The sequence below is a fragment of the Emys orbicularis genome, chromosome 18, assembly GCF_028017835.1.
Source record: "Emys orbicularis isolate rEmyOrb1 chromosome 18, rEmyOrb1.hap1, whole genome shotgun sequence".
Lineage (NCBI taxonomy): Eukaryota > Metazoa > Chordata > Testudines > Emydidae > Emys > Emys orbicularis.
Window position 1 is genome coordinate 9,987,932 of NC_088700.1, and position 17,083 is coordinate 10,005,014.

At 49.6% G+C, this 17,083-nt stretch overlaps 1 protein-coding gene across 1 annotated transcript in view; it reads left to right on the forward strand.

Moving 5' to 3' along the window:
• The first annotated feature begins 12,673 nt into the window (after window positions 1-12,673).
• Window positions 12,674-17,083, forward strand: part of RALGDS (ral guanine nucleotide dissociation stimulator) — a 40,539-nt gene continuing 36,129 nt past the window's right edge. The window contains exons 1-2 of the mRNA XM_065418740.1: window positions 12,674-12,874; window positions 13,734-13,808. Coding sequence (XP_065274812.1) covers window positions 12,689-12,874; window positions 13,734-13,808 — 261 coding nt within the window. The 5' untranslated portion in view covers window positions 12,674-12,688. The remainder of the gene's footprint in view (window positions 12,875-13,733; window positions 13,809-17,083) is intronic.

Genomic DNA, 17,083 nt, shown 5'->3' on the forward strand with positions numbered 1-17,083 from the left:
ACACTTTTAAGCTTTCGTCTGCAACCACGGGGACTAGAAACAGTCAGTTTTTAATGAACGCTGAGATTCTTGTGCAGTCACGTGACTTCAGGATCTGGGGCCTCCAGAAAAACAGCATAAATTGCAAGGCTTGTGATAAAACCACGGGAGTTGGCAGCACTGCTTGACTGAAATGACACCGGTTTGGGCGAGTGACACTGGTGCAGTGTCAGCGGTGTTACTCCATGTCTGCCCCAGTGTAAGTCAGAGGTGAATTTGCTCCTCTGCCACTGGAGTCCAGTGTTGTTTGGAAGAACCTGAAAAGAAGCCTTGCTTGCAATTGAAAGGCATCCAGAATAACATCCCTTCCTAAAACAATGCACAGTGGAAACCTCTTTTAGTGCAAGTAGAAGAGGCGGAGGGAACATCCTTTGTCTGTGTTATTAACAATACCAGGGAATATTAAAATGACTTTAAATTTCTTAATTGCTTTTTGTCACTGCTGCTGTTGAAGTTGCATTTTACTTAGTTTGGGGCCTGGACCACTGAACTTTCCCTTTCTGATTCTCACACTAGTTTTCCTTTCTGATTTTCATATGAAAGACAATGATCTTGTGTGTGGATTGATATTACTGCAGAAGGACGTTTACAATTCCATGCAGTTTCCGACCTGCCACTGCACTGCCAGAAGGGATGTGGACAAATTGGAGAGAGTCCAGCAGAGGGCAACAAAAATGTTCAGGGGGCTGGGGCACATGACTTACAAGGAGAGGCTGAGGGAACTGGGGTTATTTAGTCTGCAGAAGAGAAGAGTGAGGGGGGATTTGATAGCAGCCTTCAACTACCTGAAAGGGGGTTCCAAAGAGGATGGAGCTCGGCTGTTCTCAGTGGTGGCAGATGACAGAACAAGGAGCAATGGTCTCAAGTTGCAGTGGGGGAGGTCTAGGTTGGATATTAGGAAACACTATTTCACTAGGAGGATGGTGAAGCACTAGAATGGATTTCCTAGGGAGGTGGTGGAATCTCCATCCTTAGAGGTTTTTAAGACCCGGCTTGACAAAGCCCTGGCTGGGATAATTTAGTTGGGGTTGGTCCTGCTTTGAGCAGGGGGTTGGACTAGATGACCTCCTGAGGTCTCTTCCAACCCTAATATTCTATGATTCTATGTGGGTGAATTTAAGTCGAAGTGACTTGCCCATGGTCACATACCAAATCAGTGTCAGAATCAGGACTAAAACCCAGGGGTCCTGATTCCCTGTCCTGTGCTTCAACCACTAGAGTCAGACCATGTAACATTCTCTTCTCTGATTCATAGTACCTCCTCAGGCTCCTCTGTTTGAATCCTGCCAGGCTGTGGATGCGCTCGCTCTGTGCTCAGCATCCTCCTCGGTCAGCTGCTCAGTTTATATCACATCAGCTTTTCACTTTTCAGTCCACGTAAGCCTGACAGCAAGGTTTCATTCTTCACTTTAAATCACGTCAGCTATCTTAGGGGGAGCTCCCTGCCTTCTACAATGCTATGGGATTGCTTTACATTTTAAATGAGTTTCCTTCAACACCAAATGCTTACAGGGCTGCTGCCGACACCTGACACCTCGTCTGTCATCCTTTAAATTGCTTTGATCCCATTGCTTAATTTGACTCCTTACTTTAAACGACCTCGGTTTCCAAAGCCATTCGGCTTCCGTGCCATGATAAGCTTAAGCACTGCTGTGTTAGGGGGTTACTGGTGGCTTCCAGAGAAGCCCCCGTCCCTGTGCCCTCCTGCAGAAGGGGGTCAGACAGTAACTGCAGCTGTAGGAATGTTAGAGAAGGTGCTTGAGTGGTGTCCTAGGTTTGCCGAGGTGCCATTCTCACAATTCCAGCTGCAGGGCAGGCCTGGAGGATAACCCATTTCACACTGTTACTTGGAGCTCAGACATGGAGCTGCATCCTCCCCCATGCCCTATGAGAATAGAGAACACGACTGCTAACGCCTCCAGAGTCAGGTTCCCGGCGCTGGGCAGACGTTGACTAACAAAACGGCACCTACTGTGGGGGACATGGTGGCAGGAGCTGTCAGTAGCTCCCTGAAATGTCATACAGCCAGATCAGCTACCACACCACCTTCTCTGTCCCTGTCGGCTTGTAAGTGAGATGCAGTGTGCCATGCATAGGCTAGGCAGATTCAGAGACAGCTGGGAGAGCTAGGAGACTGCTACATCCATCACCAAGAATAGAACCACGGACACTGTTCCACAGCTGGAGAGCAGGGCCCAGATCATGCCACGTACGAAGACCATTCGGAGCCATCCCTCCTTTCTGTCTGTCCACTCCGTGTGTGTGTGTGTTCCTAGTGGTTTCATCACGCACCTCCCACCTGGATAGATCAGAATAGAACGGGGATAGAAAATGTATCGGGGCGGAGCTGGCAGGCACGTGCCCTGCTTAGCAAAGTTTCTTCTTTGTCCCATGGGGTTTCTCAGTTGATCGGGTGCCAAAGGCTCTTGTTTCTGAGATTCTCCTTTTACTCAATTCAGCTAAATGTGTCATTCTGGCTGTACGTGGTTTGCTGGAAAAATGTACTCACTGCCCTTGAATATATTCCTGAGAGGAGAGCGGAGCCAGAGCCTGATTTCTCAGCCCCACAAGCTCCGTTGCTCACTATTCATGCCTCACGCCAGCCCCCCAAGTTTGCAAACCGGTTCCCAAATTGTACTTGGAGGTGCTGTGGTCTGAGTGCTTCGAACAGGGGTGGGGAGGAGGGCAGAGAGACTAAAGACGATGGTTGTGTGAGAGTGAGGGGATGAACCCCCCCCACAAAGATAACGTCAGCTGGGGGGGGGGGCAGCATCCTAATGCTGGCTCGAGGAGTGGGAGAGGAGGGGCTTATGTCAAGTTGGCTGTTTTCCCAGATCAGCTGAAACAGTCCATCACCCAGAGCACCAGCTGTTTCACCAACTGCAAAGCTCGTGCTAAAAGCCCAGATGGAGGGGAGGATGCAGGCGTGGTTCAGGGGAGAGCTTCTTATGCCCCCTGGATATTTCTCTTCTGGTTTGACTGGGGCTTGGAAACCAAAAGCTAGATTTACTGAACTGAGCGGGAGTTTTAACAAGCCATTAGCTTTGCACTTTGCTAATGTTTACCCCTCTAGATGCAGCGTGTGGGGAAGTGAAGATGCTCTTTAGGCCCACTGGAACTGTGGTACGGCCCGTAATATACATGGGCTTTGTGCAGGGCGTGGGAGAGCAGCCACAGACTTTAGAAGGACCCTATAGGACAGCTGGAGGCAAAAATGCTCCTTGGACTTCACAGCTCTCTCTCTCTTCGGCTTCATGTGGCCAAAATGTCCCAGGACCAGGAACACACTGGTGAGTGTTGAGTCCCTTCCCCCATTCTGTCTCTCAGCTGGTTAAGAAGAGGGTGAAGGAGAAAACAATGAACTATGTAGAATCAATCAGAAAGAATGGGTTCCAATTCAAACCCCCCCACACCTCCCGCAAAAAAAAACACGTGCAGTTGGATTGATCAGGCCTAGACAGAACTGCTTCTCTGTGAGATCCAGACAATCTCCTGCTTTGGTCGCGGTGACCATTAGACTCCCCCACGGCCTGGCATCTCCTGCTGTGGTCAATATTTCACAGGCAGTTGATGGTTACCGTCGTTGCTGTGCCTGTGCATACTTTTGCATCATTAATACTACTGTATATAGCTTGGAGATATTGCTCATGTACATTCCACTCATTTATCCCCCCCACCCTCCGGTCATGCAACATAAGGGGAAGAAATAGCCATGTACATAGAAAATCCTCCATAGATTCTAGCTCCTACTGGGTGGGGAGGGGAAAATAAGCTGTGCCCAGTAAGTGCCTTTATAGCTTGGGCTTTCTTCTGGGAAACGATGAGGCAGCTGGGATTCGGGAGCTAGCTTGACTTTGTTCCATGCATCTGTCCAGCCTCGAGTTGCTAAGATAAGCAGGGTTGGGCGCTGCCATTCCTCGAGTGGGAGACCTGCAAGGAGCACGCAGGAGTTTCAGGAAATGATGACGGTGAAGACAAATTGACATTATTCCTTCTGAGTCAGGCCTGCGATCTCCCAGCATGGTGTCAGATGGAGATGTCACGACTTGGATCAAGTGCAGCATTGAGGGTCACCCGATTTGGGTTTCATTGTACAAAAGAGCAAATCCTACGGGCTCACGGTGTGAAATTACTTTCATTTTAGAATAAAGGGACAGTCTCAATTTGAAAATGGAATTTAAAGTATTTAGGTAGTACACCTGCCCTGCCAACGCTAGTGTTTTCCCAACCACATTTTCCTATTAAAAATATTTCTCTCTTCCTTGCTACTGTATGAAAGACCCATGTAAGCAACAGGGAAAACGGACTTAAGTGGCTCAACTGGGAAACAGTGAAACTGGCTCTACACAAATCACTGTCAAACAATAGAGGGAAAATATTTGTCCTCCATTTTCTTTCAGTTGTAGTCGCTTTAGGTGGTACTTGTGACAAGCACAGATGAAAATGTTCAGAGAGAAGGGTGATGTTAAGCTAACAGCATCCTTTAAAGCAAAACAGCGCAAGAAAGAACAAAAGTCAAGTCTCCTGGGGAGAACACAGTGTGTCTCTTCTGTGTAACAGGCTGAGCCCTGAGATCAAAATGGCTGCTGAACTGTGCTCACAGGGAGAGTGCTTAGACATATAAAGTTATAGGGCATGTATAACACATGGAAAACAAAGGCATCACATATTCACAGTGACACGCATCACACTGGCCTCTTGCAACCATAAAAATATCCCATGACACTTTGCACAAAAGTAGGCCTGTTTTCTCTGGTTTTCTGGAGAAATCCCAATGTAAATAGCTACATTGTGCCTCTCTAAATTCTGCATGTAGTTTCCATTGGCTAAAAGAATCTTCCCTTCCCCTCCTAATAACAGTTGTGTCGTGTTGCAGTGTGCAGTTATATAGCCATTGAGCACCTCCATGAAAGCTGTTGTGCAAAACTGTGATTAGTTGGCTTTTGGGGGTGGTATTGGTATGTGTGGGTGAGTGAGTCTGGGACAGAATGGTTTAAATTGTCACTTAATGCCCTGGAAGGCGCTCAGTGATGAGGTTGGTATAAGAACCTGAATAGACAGAAGTTCAGAAAAAACTGCAGTGGGTTCTTTAGACCTGGAGGCAAAAACACAGCCATGACATAATCATGAGCCTCTGGCTCAACTCGAGGGGTTTGAAACCTCTGCATGTGGTGTTGGAGTCCAGCTGCGTACAGGGGGCCCAAAGAAATTAAACACGGACCGCTGTCAGACAGGGGCTTTTGAATTCTGATTGTCTGGGGGGTGGTGCATGCGTCCTTGTGCTGCTTCTGGGCACTGGCTGTAATTAGGAGCTGGTCTGGCTGTGTGAGATAGTTTGGATGCTTAACGGAGACTTGGAAGGAGAACTGAGTTCCTGAGCTAGCACTTGTAGCTTAATCTATGGCCAGAGCCGGCGCTAGGAATAAGCAATTGCTTAGGGCCCCAAGCAGCTCAAGGGGGCCCCCTATTAATCAGTACTATGTGTTGGGGGGGGGGCAAAATATTCCTGCTGAGGGCTCCCAATAGGCTAGCACTGTCACTGTCCATGGCTGCCTGTGGGGGCGGGGGCTTTGCTTAGGAAGAGCAATATATCCCAGCTGGATAAAGGTGCCACTGGGTAGAAAGGGCACAGAGTACAAAGCCAGAGTCAGGCTTTTTAATCAGCAAAACAGAGAATCCCAATCAGCTCAAAAGATGCAGTGGTTCAGTCCTGCAAAGCACCCAGAACCTGAGGCTGAGGCAAATGGTGCGGACCTCTCCGATCTGAAACAGTAGGCCAAGTAGCTCATGGAATTAGGAGTTGTCTACCTGGGAAAGTCTTTCCAGATTAAGATAGGATGTGAATGTAAAGTGGAATAACTATTCGTAATTCTGCGATTGCTCTCATTTAGACACACTTATTCCAGAGGAGCTATTTCATCATTCCTATTCCAGTGAATTTCCCTATGTAAACGAGTCCTAAAACTGTTCTTTGGGGGTTGCTGGTTGGGATGGGAGTGTGATGTGTCTGACACACAGGCTACATCTACACTACAGGGGGGGGTCGATTTAAGATACGCAAATTCAGCTACGCGAATAGCGTAGCTGAATTCGACGTATCGCAGCCGACTTACCCCGCTGTGAGGACGGCGGCAAAATCGACCTCCGCGGCTTCCCGTCGACGGCTCTTACTCCCACCTTCGCTGGTGGAGTAAGAGCGTCGATTCGGGGATCGATTGTCGCGTCCTGATGGGACGCGATAAATCGATCTCCGAGAGGTCGATTTCTACCCGCCAATTCAGGCGGGTAGTGTAGACCAGGCCACATTGTCCAGCCCTGGCTTGGACCAGGAAATTCAGGGGGGCACAGAAATGGAAGTATTTTAAAATAAAATGGAACAACAAAAAAGTTTTGGTTCAGGATTCAGTTCAAGTCAAGCTGAACAAACCACCTGGACCAATAATTCATAACACTTTGTACTCCATAGTCCTTTGGTGGGAGAGATAGCTCAGTGGTTTGAGCATTGGCCTGCTAAACCCAGGGTTGTGAGTTCAATCCTTGAGGGGGCCATTTAGGGTTCTGGGGCAAAAATCTGTCTTGGGATTGGTCCTGCTTTGAGCAGGGGGCTGGACTAGATAACCTCCTGATATTCTATGATCCAGAGTGCCTCACAAGCAGCAATGAAGTTAGCCCTCCACCACCCCTGTAAAATAGAACATATCCTGAGACACAGAGCATTGAAGTAACTTATCCAACCTCATATAGTGAGTTAGTGCTAGAGCCCAGACAGCCTGATGCCCAGCCTACAGTATTCCCCACAAACCACTAGACCATGCTGCCTCTCAGCCTGGGAGTTTATCAAACTCTCTGAAGCAACAGAAGTCACTAGCTGATAATATTCTGGGGGATGCTCCCCTAGGATTAGATGGTACATGCCTGTCCGCTCCTGAATGGAGAGCTGAGAACAGGAGTTCCAAATTCTCTGCTCTGACGCCTGCTCCTCTCTGTTCGCGTTTTTGTTTTCAAAGGCCTGAGGGAGATGTACATTGTATAACTCAGAGACCACTGTACATGCCCAGGGCAGCTGCTTGAGATATTTGTAGAGTTACATGAGCCTATGCGTCAGGACTTGTCAATGCCAATGTTCCGTATGAACAGACATTCTGGAATTGTGCATTGCCTGGGTGGAGAGACCTGGGCATGCAGATCAGGAGCGAAGGGTCAGTGTATGGCAACGGGAATGTGCGGGATTTGTCCAAACGATGTATTGACATGTGAGGCATCGGCGTGTGATGATAGCACGTTGGTGCATAGGGCGGGGCGGCTTTGTCACTCGCTGAGCCAGCATCAGGATGGGAAAGCAAGAACCGTGCAGCGTGGGGAGCGGGATTGCAGTGTGATTGTTTTGTTCTGTAGGAAATACAAACAGGTGGAAAGAACTTAGCAAGGGCAGAGCACAGGAGGTTAAAGCTGTACAGGGAAGTCAGGGTGAGGTCTGGAGAGCCAGTCTGGGCAGAGCTTTAGATGTGTCATTTATTGCTCCCTCTTTCCCCTTGAGGTAGGTGTGTCTATCTCCATTGACTTAATCCATTTCCCCCTTTCCTCTTGTTTCTGGGAAGCAGGACAGAGCCCTCTGGACCCCCTCCATAGTTTGTAGCCCCCCAGTAATAGATTGCTGCCTTGTCCCAGCTGCAGTGGTTTCGTCCTGAAGTTCAAACAAACACTTGGCCTCTCGATGAATCTTTAAACCCGATTGCGAGAGAGGGCCCTGCTATCCTGGGGACTGGGACACACCAGGCTGTTTCTGTTTTCTGCGTCCCCCTGTTCCTTCCCTTCCGCAGTGACAAAGCATCAATCAGGCTGTAATGTAAACTAAGAGAAGCTGAGTGGTACAAAGTGACGACTTTGTGATCCCATCCGCAACTCACCCCACTGTACCCTGGTGCTGTGAGGTCCCAGCTAGCCCCTTAGGCCACTGGAGTTGTGTATGCAACTCCCAGGGTGGGGAGGGGAGGAGGCCACACACAAGTTTCAAAGCAGCATACTCGGTCCGTGATCATTATTTGTGTGGGTTTGGCACCTTCTGTCTCCAACCATCTTAAAACCATTAATGCATTGAGCCTCACAGCTCCCCCATCCCCAATGTGGGAGACAAGTATTATCATCCCCATTTTACAGATGGGGTCACTGAGGCGCAGACAATTTGAGAAACTTGCCCAAGACCACACAGTGAGTCAGTGGCAGTGCTGGGAATAAAGCTCTGCTCTTCTGCACTTTAACCACTAGACATTCTTCCCCCTCTGTGGCATGTTGTAAGGCAGTCAGGAAAGGAGAATGCAAACCACAGAAAAGAAGGGGTTCTTAAATGACTGAGGATGGAGGACTGGGATGAGAGCCAGGGAGCCATTTCAGAGGATTGGCAATCACCTCGTTTCCTAACCTCTCCAAAATAAATTGCTAAATGGGCAAGTACAGTTTGGAGAGAGGGGACTCTGAATCCTTGTTTCTAAATATAATATTGTCTTCAAATAAGCTCCCCAAATGCTGCTGCTCCAGCCAGCATGAGGCCCGGCACCCGGAGATTAGAATAGAAACAAGTATCAGAGGGGTAGCCGTGTTAGTCTGAATCTGTAAAAAGCAACAGAGGGTCCTGTGGCACCTTTAAGACTAACAGAAGTATTGGGAGCATAAGCTTTCGTGGGTAAGAACCTCACTTCTTCAGATGCAAACTTGCATCTGAAGAAGTGAGGTTCTTACCCACGAAAGCTTATGCTCCCAATACTTCTGTTAGTCTTAAAGGTGCCACAGGACCCTCTGTTGCTTAGAATAGAAACACTGATGCAGCCCTGAAGGTGAGCAGTGCTGATTGGCCAGTAGAAAAGTGTTGGAATATCGGACAGATCACAGAGGCTCAGAAAAAAATCTGGGGCTCAGAGGGGCTGAATGCGATTAATATCGTCTCCGTGGGATTTGAACTCTCTCCTTGGGATGGGTTTTGTTCTTTGAGTGTTTGGATATAAACACATTGGTGTGTTTAATGTAAATTCCCTCTTACGCCAGGCAGCCCGGTCTTGCTGATTATTCTGTGCAAGGAGTGAGGTTACTAACCATTTCCCGGGCACTGTCTAGTGCTTCGAAGAAACAGGGGTCAAGAGGCGGACGGACACAGAGTGATCCAGATTCCTGGCTTGGAAAGTGGGTGCTGGGTCTGACTCAGTTTTCCCATCTAGTACATTTCTAGCCTTCATGGTTATGAAGAAAGGCTTGAAAATGTGATATGAGTGCATCCTACGTGGTCAAAAGTAGGAGGTAAAGAACCCCCAATTGGGTTAAAAGTCATGAAACATTTTAATAACCTCATGATTTTGGGAGGGCAAGTTCATAAGCGTTGAACGCTTGGGGATGGCAGTACTGAGAAACTGTTCTGCGCTTGGGCCAGTGACTGTGGTTTGAGTGTTTTGTTTTTCAGGCCCAGAAAGATCCCAGGAAAACAGAGAGGAAACCATCCAGCTATTTTTAAAACCTTGTAGTTTACTTCCTGTTGTGTATTATTTATTACGCAGTATCATTAGTATTATTCCAGGGAAACTGTCTTTAGTGGCCAACCAAGGGACCAGCAAAAATTAGTCACCTAGTGGAGCTGCATCTTTTAGTAAAGGACAAAAACAGCTAAATTGGAGACTGGTGCATAAGGCAGGGGTCTGCCGACAGAAAGTGATGATGATAATGATGATGATTAGTCTGTATCGTGGTAGTGTGTAGGAGCCCTAGTCATAGACCAGACCCCATTGTGCAAGGTGCTGTACAAACACAGATCAAAATGACAGTATCTGCCCCAAAGAACTTTCAATCTAAGGGTATGTCTACACTAGAGAGCTTACAGTGGCACAGCTGTACCAACAGTGGGGAAGTGAGGTCTAGATGTCCCTTCACCACATGCCCATCCAGCTACCAGGAATTTTAGCAATCACACACATGGATTGCCAACTCCCTCTATTTAGGAGGGACACTTTCTGTGTGTTAAGCAAAATCTCTCTCTTTTTTTTCTACTGAGTCCCTATAAAAAATACCCATCCAACCGATTTCAAAGGAATGCCCCTGTTCACCTCCCCATGTGTCCCTATTTATAACTTCCAGATGTTGGCAGGTCTGTGTTCAAACCCAGAAAGGAGGAAAAGTCTGTTGATTGTAGAATCAGGGTCTCTGCTGGTTTCCTGCATTTTTTCTCTTTGTTAAAGTCCCTAAATTGGAGTTTAAGAAAACAAGGAAAAATTTCTAGCCTTCCAGTGTCTGGGCTGATCACCTTTCAGAATGTCAACTGATGCACCATTGTCCATTTTGAGTCTGCAGATAGCTGGGACAATAGCATGGATTACTCTCATTCATCTCAGGGGGCTGTTAACTTTCAAGTTGAATCATTATCACTTTAGTGTTGGCTTTATTAACCCTTTCTTTACCCATTATCCTGGCAGAAGCTTCTAAGTGCTAATCTAAAAATACAGCTGGATGTACTTATCTCAGCCTGATGTTCTCCTAGGTAATATGGCTGTGGGGTTTTGAATACACAAAGCGTTTAATAATCTTTCAGCCATTCGGAAAACTCAGACATGAAAGTCCAGTTTCTGACCTTGGGATTGGGACTCCATGTTTGCAGGATTGCACCTTTTAGCAACAGTGACAGCTAATGAACAGTTTTGCCTGGTTCTCTTTGTACTTAATAATAGTTACACTATGTGGATTCAGCATCTGTTTGGGGGCTCAGAACCCATCGGTTAAGATCCACAACCCCCTGGCATCATGAACCATGTATTGGGTCAAATTCAGCCCTGCTGTAACCCATTTGCATAGGAGTCTTCACCTGTAACCCCTTGATCTCTGGTACAGCAGGACTGAATTGCTTCTGCTCTCAGGTCTTCTGCACCCACAGAGGGCACCTAGGAATGGCCATTCTGGATCACACCAGTGATCCCAGTCCTGTTACTGACTTGCTGCGAGATCTTGGGCAAGTTACTTCATCTCTTTGTATCTCAGCTTCCTCTTCTGAACAATGGTGGCACTGGCCGTGACCCACTTCATAAGTGGGCAGCCCTCGGTGGTTAATGATTGCATAATACCTCCCAACATTTCCAGTGGCTAAAGTGGGACAGATCCTGTCCCCCGGAGGTTGGAGGTGTGTGTGTGTCAGGTGCTGCCCCCGGGGTAGGCAGTTGCAGAGTGAGCCTGTCCTGGATTCACCCCGCAGTGGCTGTCCCGCGGGGCTGGCTGGGCTCGGCTCCCCACTCCAGCCATTGTGACTTGGCCCCTGGTGCCACAGGGTCACAGCACTGCTCAGGTTTGGCCCAGCCCCTTGATGGCTGCAGGGCAACCTGGCCAAATCTGAGTGAGTGCTGCTACCCAAATTTTGCCTGGGGGCTGCCTCCCCCCCATCAGGGGGTCCAGGCCAAACCCGGACAGCACTGAAACCCTGTGCACCAGGGACCAGGTTGCAAAGCCCAGAGTGGGGAGCCAAGCCCAGCCAGCCCCACGGGACAGGAGCTGCTTCAGCTGGGACGTGGGGTTTCAAGGGTCAAAGCAGGACAGTCCCCCTGAAAGCCGGGACTGTTGGGAGTTATGTGATTGTTCAATGCGTTGAACATGCAAGGTGCTAAGGGTTAATCTCTCTGGTCTGGTCTATATTACAAAGGTTGCAATGGTGTAACTAAATCAAATTATAGTCTATTTAGACTCCCATGCAAACCACTAATGTATGTGTCCTTAAACTGAATTATGATTATTACTGTGTCACCTAGGGACCTCAGTCCTAGACCAGGACCTCATTGTGCTAGGCCCTGTACAATCACATGGCAAAAAGACAGTCCCTGCCCCGAGGAGTTTATGGTCTTCGCTTACTTGGTTGAGTTTAATTTGATAATTTACCAAGATAAATTAAATCAGCATAACCCAGGCCTGAAGGGGGTTAAATCTGTCTCCAGCCGAGATCCCCACTGTTGTGACTAGACTGATTTTAAATAGATTGAGTTACAGGGGGTGCAGCTTTTCTAAGGCAGACCAGCCCTGCCTCTCTCTGTGCCGGTTTCTCTTGCCGCAGATGTGTGTCTCTTGCCATGTAAAGCTCCCTGCCAGGGTCAGAGGTTCAAGGGCTCATCATCAGGGCCAGATTTTCCCAAGAGCTGAGCTTCTCCCCTTGAGGCACCTGCATCAGTGCAGGGCCCTATTTCCAAAAGGGCTCCAAGCAGCTCCCCGCCGGCGCCGCTGAGCTCTTCTGAGAATCCGACGCTCCAGCTTCCGGCGGGGGGTGGTTCGTGGCGCTCGACTCCCGTCCTTGCCGGAGTGTCAGATCCCGCAGATCCGCCGGGGGCTGAGGCGAGCGGCTGCCCTTCCCCTTCCACTCCGGCGCCTGGCTTTGCGGGCTCCCCTTTCGGCGGGGCGGGCTGACATCAGGGCTTCTCCCATGTGTGGGTGGGCTCAGGCTGCCCCGTGCATGACCAACCCGCTGCGCGCAGGGAGCCGGGAGCCGCCGGCTGCTCGGGGCGAGTTCGAGCCGCCGCCGGGCTGGGGCTGCGGCGAGGATCCCGCGGCGGCCGGAGAGCGAGCCGGAGCCGGACCCAGAGCCGCGCCGGGCCGGGCGGGCAGCGGGTCCCGATGGGGGGCTAGCGGCCCGGCGGCTCCCATGGTGAACCGAGCGCGGGCGGAGCGGCGCGATGCCGGGGCGGGCAGCCCGGAGAACATGTTCGAGAGCTCGCGGAGGATGCGGAGCCTGTGGGACGGCGTGAGGCTGGAGGTGGCCGGCGAGAGCGGCAGCCCCGTGGTCCTGCACAGCTTCACCCAGCTCGACCCCGACCTGCCCCCGCTGGAGGTGAGGCGGGGCGCGGGAGCCTGGCCCCGGAGCGAGTCGCTTCGCCGCGGCGCGGCAGCAGCGTCTGCGGGAGCCGGGGCGGCTCTGCCGGGCCCCGGGCGGGGAGAGCGCCCGGGTGGGTCACTCGTGGAACGAGTTTGTGGGTCTCAGCAGAGCTCAACCTGGGTTTGGACCGGGTTAGTGAATTATTATCTTTGTCTGAGTCCAGACACCAGAGAAAATACAATTAAAAAAAAAAACCCACTAATAATAAGTAAATAAGATTTCGGTGTCTGTTCAAAAGCACCTGGTGGTTTGGCTTTGGCCCGCAGTCTGCCTATTGACCAGCCCTGGTTTAGACCCTGTGAACGCCTGCCCTAGGAGACACTTGCAGCAGGGGTTGTATGTAAAGTAAATAAGGTTTTTAAAATGTTTAAGAAGCTTAATTTAAAATTAAATTAAAATGCAGAGACCCCCCTGGACCGGTGCCCAGGCCCCGGGCAGTGTGAGTGCCACTGAAAATCAGCTCGCGTGCCCACGGTTGCCATAGGTTGCCTACCCCTGACTTACAGGCTTTGTGTTTCATTCCCCCCCTCCCCACACAACACACGCTTCATAGAAGACAGATTCCCCCTGAGATTTGGTGCTCTGTGTTATTGACATCATGGCTAAAAAACACTTGGGGGTCCTTAGCTGCGTTACAGTGCAGGTAACCATTGGGGAGTGTGGTGCAACTTTACTCCTCACAGCAAGGGCGCATGTACATGTTCCCTTTTCTCAGGATAGAGATCCCTGGCTTGGTTTGCAGGTGCTATGAGTTTGCACGGTCTGTGCCTAGTGTGTTTCTGATGCTGACTTGTGTTGTGTATCTGATGCTCAGAAGCTGAGCCCTGGCATGGCGAGGGAGGCCGGAGCATATGGTGGCTGTTTGGGAAGGAGAGGAGCACAGCTGAAGGTATTTTGGCAGCACTTTTTGCCTTTATCTAGGAGTGGGTAAATAGCTGCCCTCTGTGATCTCTTTACTCCCCCTTATGCCATTATCCTTCTGGCAGGCCCACTGCCAAGCTGGAATATCTATTAGGAGAAACCAGAGAAATGCGTGCCATCTGATGCAGCTAGCGGAAGGGAGCAGAGAGCTAGAATCAGGGCCTTTAAATATTGTATTTGAGAGTCTGGCATCCTGCTGGAGGCTTGTGGTGCATCTGCTCAGACTCTAACTGCCTGTGAAGGCTTTGGGCCTGTCCAGGTTGCAAAGAAAGGACCCAAGCACCCTCCCGTGGTGAGGAAGACCATGGGGATTGGCCTAGTAGGACACACAGTGGAGGGTGCAAAACTGCCATACTCTAGGGCAAGACCCTGGACCTTTCTATGTAGCACCGGCCCTTGCAGCTCTTGCTGGCTTCAGATCCAGGGTTTGCTGGTGGGAATTGTGCCTGCCCTTCTAGGGGGATGTGTGACACACAAAACAGCCTGTAGAGTGGTGGCTGCTTTTTGTCAACAAGGAGTTGGGTTATGAAACCTTCACGTGTTGGGAAAACATGGGGGACCCTGATCAAATGAGAAGTTCAGTTCAGGGAAGGGAGCTGGCATAGCATAACACTGGAAGGGAACAGGGGGCTCTCAGGTCAATGTTGGAGACCCACAAAGCATCCCTTGGTATGTGTCTGCAAGCCAGGGCTATGCCCATCAACCACTTCTCAGTCCTCTGGGTCAAAAAGAGCACTGTGCCATTCATTCACTGGGACAGTTTGGCTCAGAGTGGTGAGAGTTCAGGGACCTTCCACCAATTCCTGGATAACTAATGCTGTGTTTCACAGCTGGCTCATTCATTCTGTCTAGTTCCTTCCATTGGTGGGAAGGGGGAAGTTGAAGTGTGCTCATGTGGCCCAGTGGTGGTGGTGAGATTCAAACCAGAATGGGTCAGCAAGATCCATTTCCATCAGGATTTACACCCCACCCATGCTTATCCAGCCCTGGATCTGTCTTGCTGGAGAGTGGATCACCACTAAAACTTTTGGGATTACTGCACAGATAGCTGGGGAGGGAGGGAAGACCAGATTTAAATAGGTTACAGGGCAGAGTAGTTAGCACTGGGATTAACAGCCAGTCCCCATGGCAGAGGTAACTTCCTTGAACAGCTCCCTGCCCATGTAGAGCCCTGGTCTCTCAAAATTCCAGCCAGGAAAGAGGCTTCTTGGGGCATTGGCTGTGTCACCCCAGGCCTTGCTTGTCTGGTCCTCTCGCCCCATGGCAGGATTTCTAGGGACCGGCCCTGTCAACATTGTAGAAAGTTCACAAATGTGCCATTGAGTCTGTTTTCCTTCCCTCCCCCTTCCTCCTGCTTCTCTCTCTCAGGGGTGGGCGTAGTGACATTGTTTAGAGCACATCATCTGCTTCTTGTTATGTCTGGCAGATACCCCTGCGCTCGCGTAGCCTGGCTCTTGGCTGGGAGAGCATTCGGCGCAAGGGGGTGGGGAGGGGCACCGTTCTGCTCATTGCGCGTCTCCTGGTGGGAAAATGGTTGAGCGTACTGAAGCCCTCGTGCACTCTGGCCCGGGTCTCGGAGTTCAGAAGTTTGGCAGGACCCCAGGATTCGCAGCAGGGGTTGGAAAAGGGGGATTGGGGGCATGGTGTTGGAACAGAGCTGGCTTGCATCACCCCCTGCTGGCAGCCTTATGGTAAAAAGACTGAAGGAGGCACTTGCTTGGATATTTGTTTGGTGTGGTTGCCGCCTCTTCCCCCCCCCCCCCCGAAATAAAATCCTCTGATCAACTGGGGGGGTCTTATCTCAGTACTTCTCCTTTTTGTTGACTGGCAGAAAGAGAGTTGTCTAGTGGTTAGAACCGTAGACTAGGCATCAGGATTCTTGGGTTCTATTCCTGACACTGCCACTCCCTCCCTCTTTGAGCATTGACAAGTCACTCCCCCTCTCTGTACCTCAGTTTCCCCATTTATAACATGGGCATATTGCTACATACCTAAGAGGGGTGTTGTGGATTAAGGCTAGTAAATGGCTTGGAGAGCCTCAGAAGGAATATGCTTTGAAATTGCTGCTATTATGATTGTATTGTATAAGGGCCTATTCGTTCATCTTTGAGTGTTTTTTGTGTTGTGACAAAACAACTGGAGAGTGGCAAACTGTTAAATCAGTGCTGTTGTGGCAACTTCATTTCTGCTTTTAGTCACACCAGGCTGCTGCTAAGGAAGTTGCTCTGTGGGACTTAAACTGAGTTCTTCCTCCAGGGTTTTTTTTTTTGTTTTTTTTTTAAAAGACATAAGAACAGCCATACTGGGTCAGACCAATGGTCCATCCAGCCCAGTAGCTTCTGACAGTGGCTGGTGCCAGATGCTTCAGCAGGAATGAACAGACCAGGCCGATTATTGAGTGATCCATCCCCTGTTGTCCAGTCCCAGCTTCTGGCAGTCAGAGGTTTAGAGACACCCAGAGCATGGGGTTGTGTCCTTGACTGTTTGGCCAATAGCCATTGATGGACCTACCCTTCATGAACTTCTCATTCTTTCTTTTTTGAATCCTGTTATACTTTTGGCCTTCACAGTCTCCCCTGGCAATGAGTTCCGCAGGTTGACTGCGAGTTCTGTGAAGAAGTTCTTCCTTATGTTTGTTTTAAACCTGCTGCCTATTAATGGACTGTGAATGGAAGTTAGAAAAACATTGATAATCTGGCTCTAAATGCCTGAGGATGCATGAAGAATCCCTGTAATCAAAGATGGGGAGAGCCTAGGGTTTACCTTGACCTGCTAATACATGTTAAAACTACATCCGCCTTGTCCAAGCTAGAAGTTTACTGTGTGTTAATCAACACATGGCAAAAAAAACCCTTTTTTTCCCCCAGACTTGGCTTTTATGCATTCCTGGCTCAAACCTTTTCTATGCATTGGGTCACAGCTTCATCGACTGGTCCAACAAAGGAACAGTGCTTATAATAGGGATTCATGAAAAGCTGTTCATCAGGCTAAGTGCATATTCTCCTCCTGGCTTCAGCTGATCTCCTGCTGATGCCTATGGAGCGAGCAATCCCACACTGCTATCTGTACCATCTCCAAGGCATCATCTTGATGTCTCCATTCAGGTTCTGTTATACACACATGCTGCATCTCCTTACGTTGGAGGGAAGGTTGTACGGTTGCTACCCAGGCTGTACTTGTACTGTGGACAATAAAAAGAGGCCTGCTGTTGTTAGTTGGTCCCTCAATAACGTGAATTGCTCA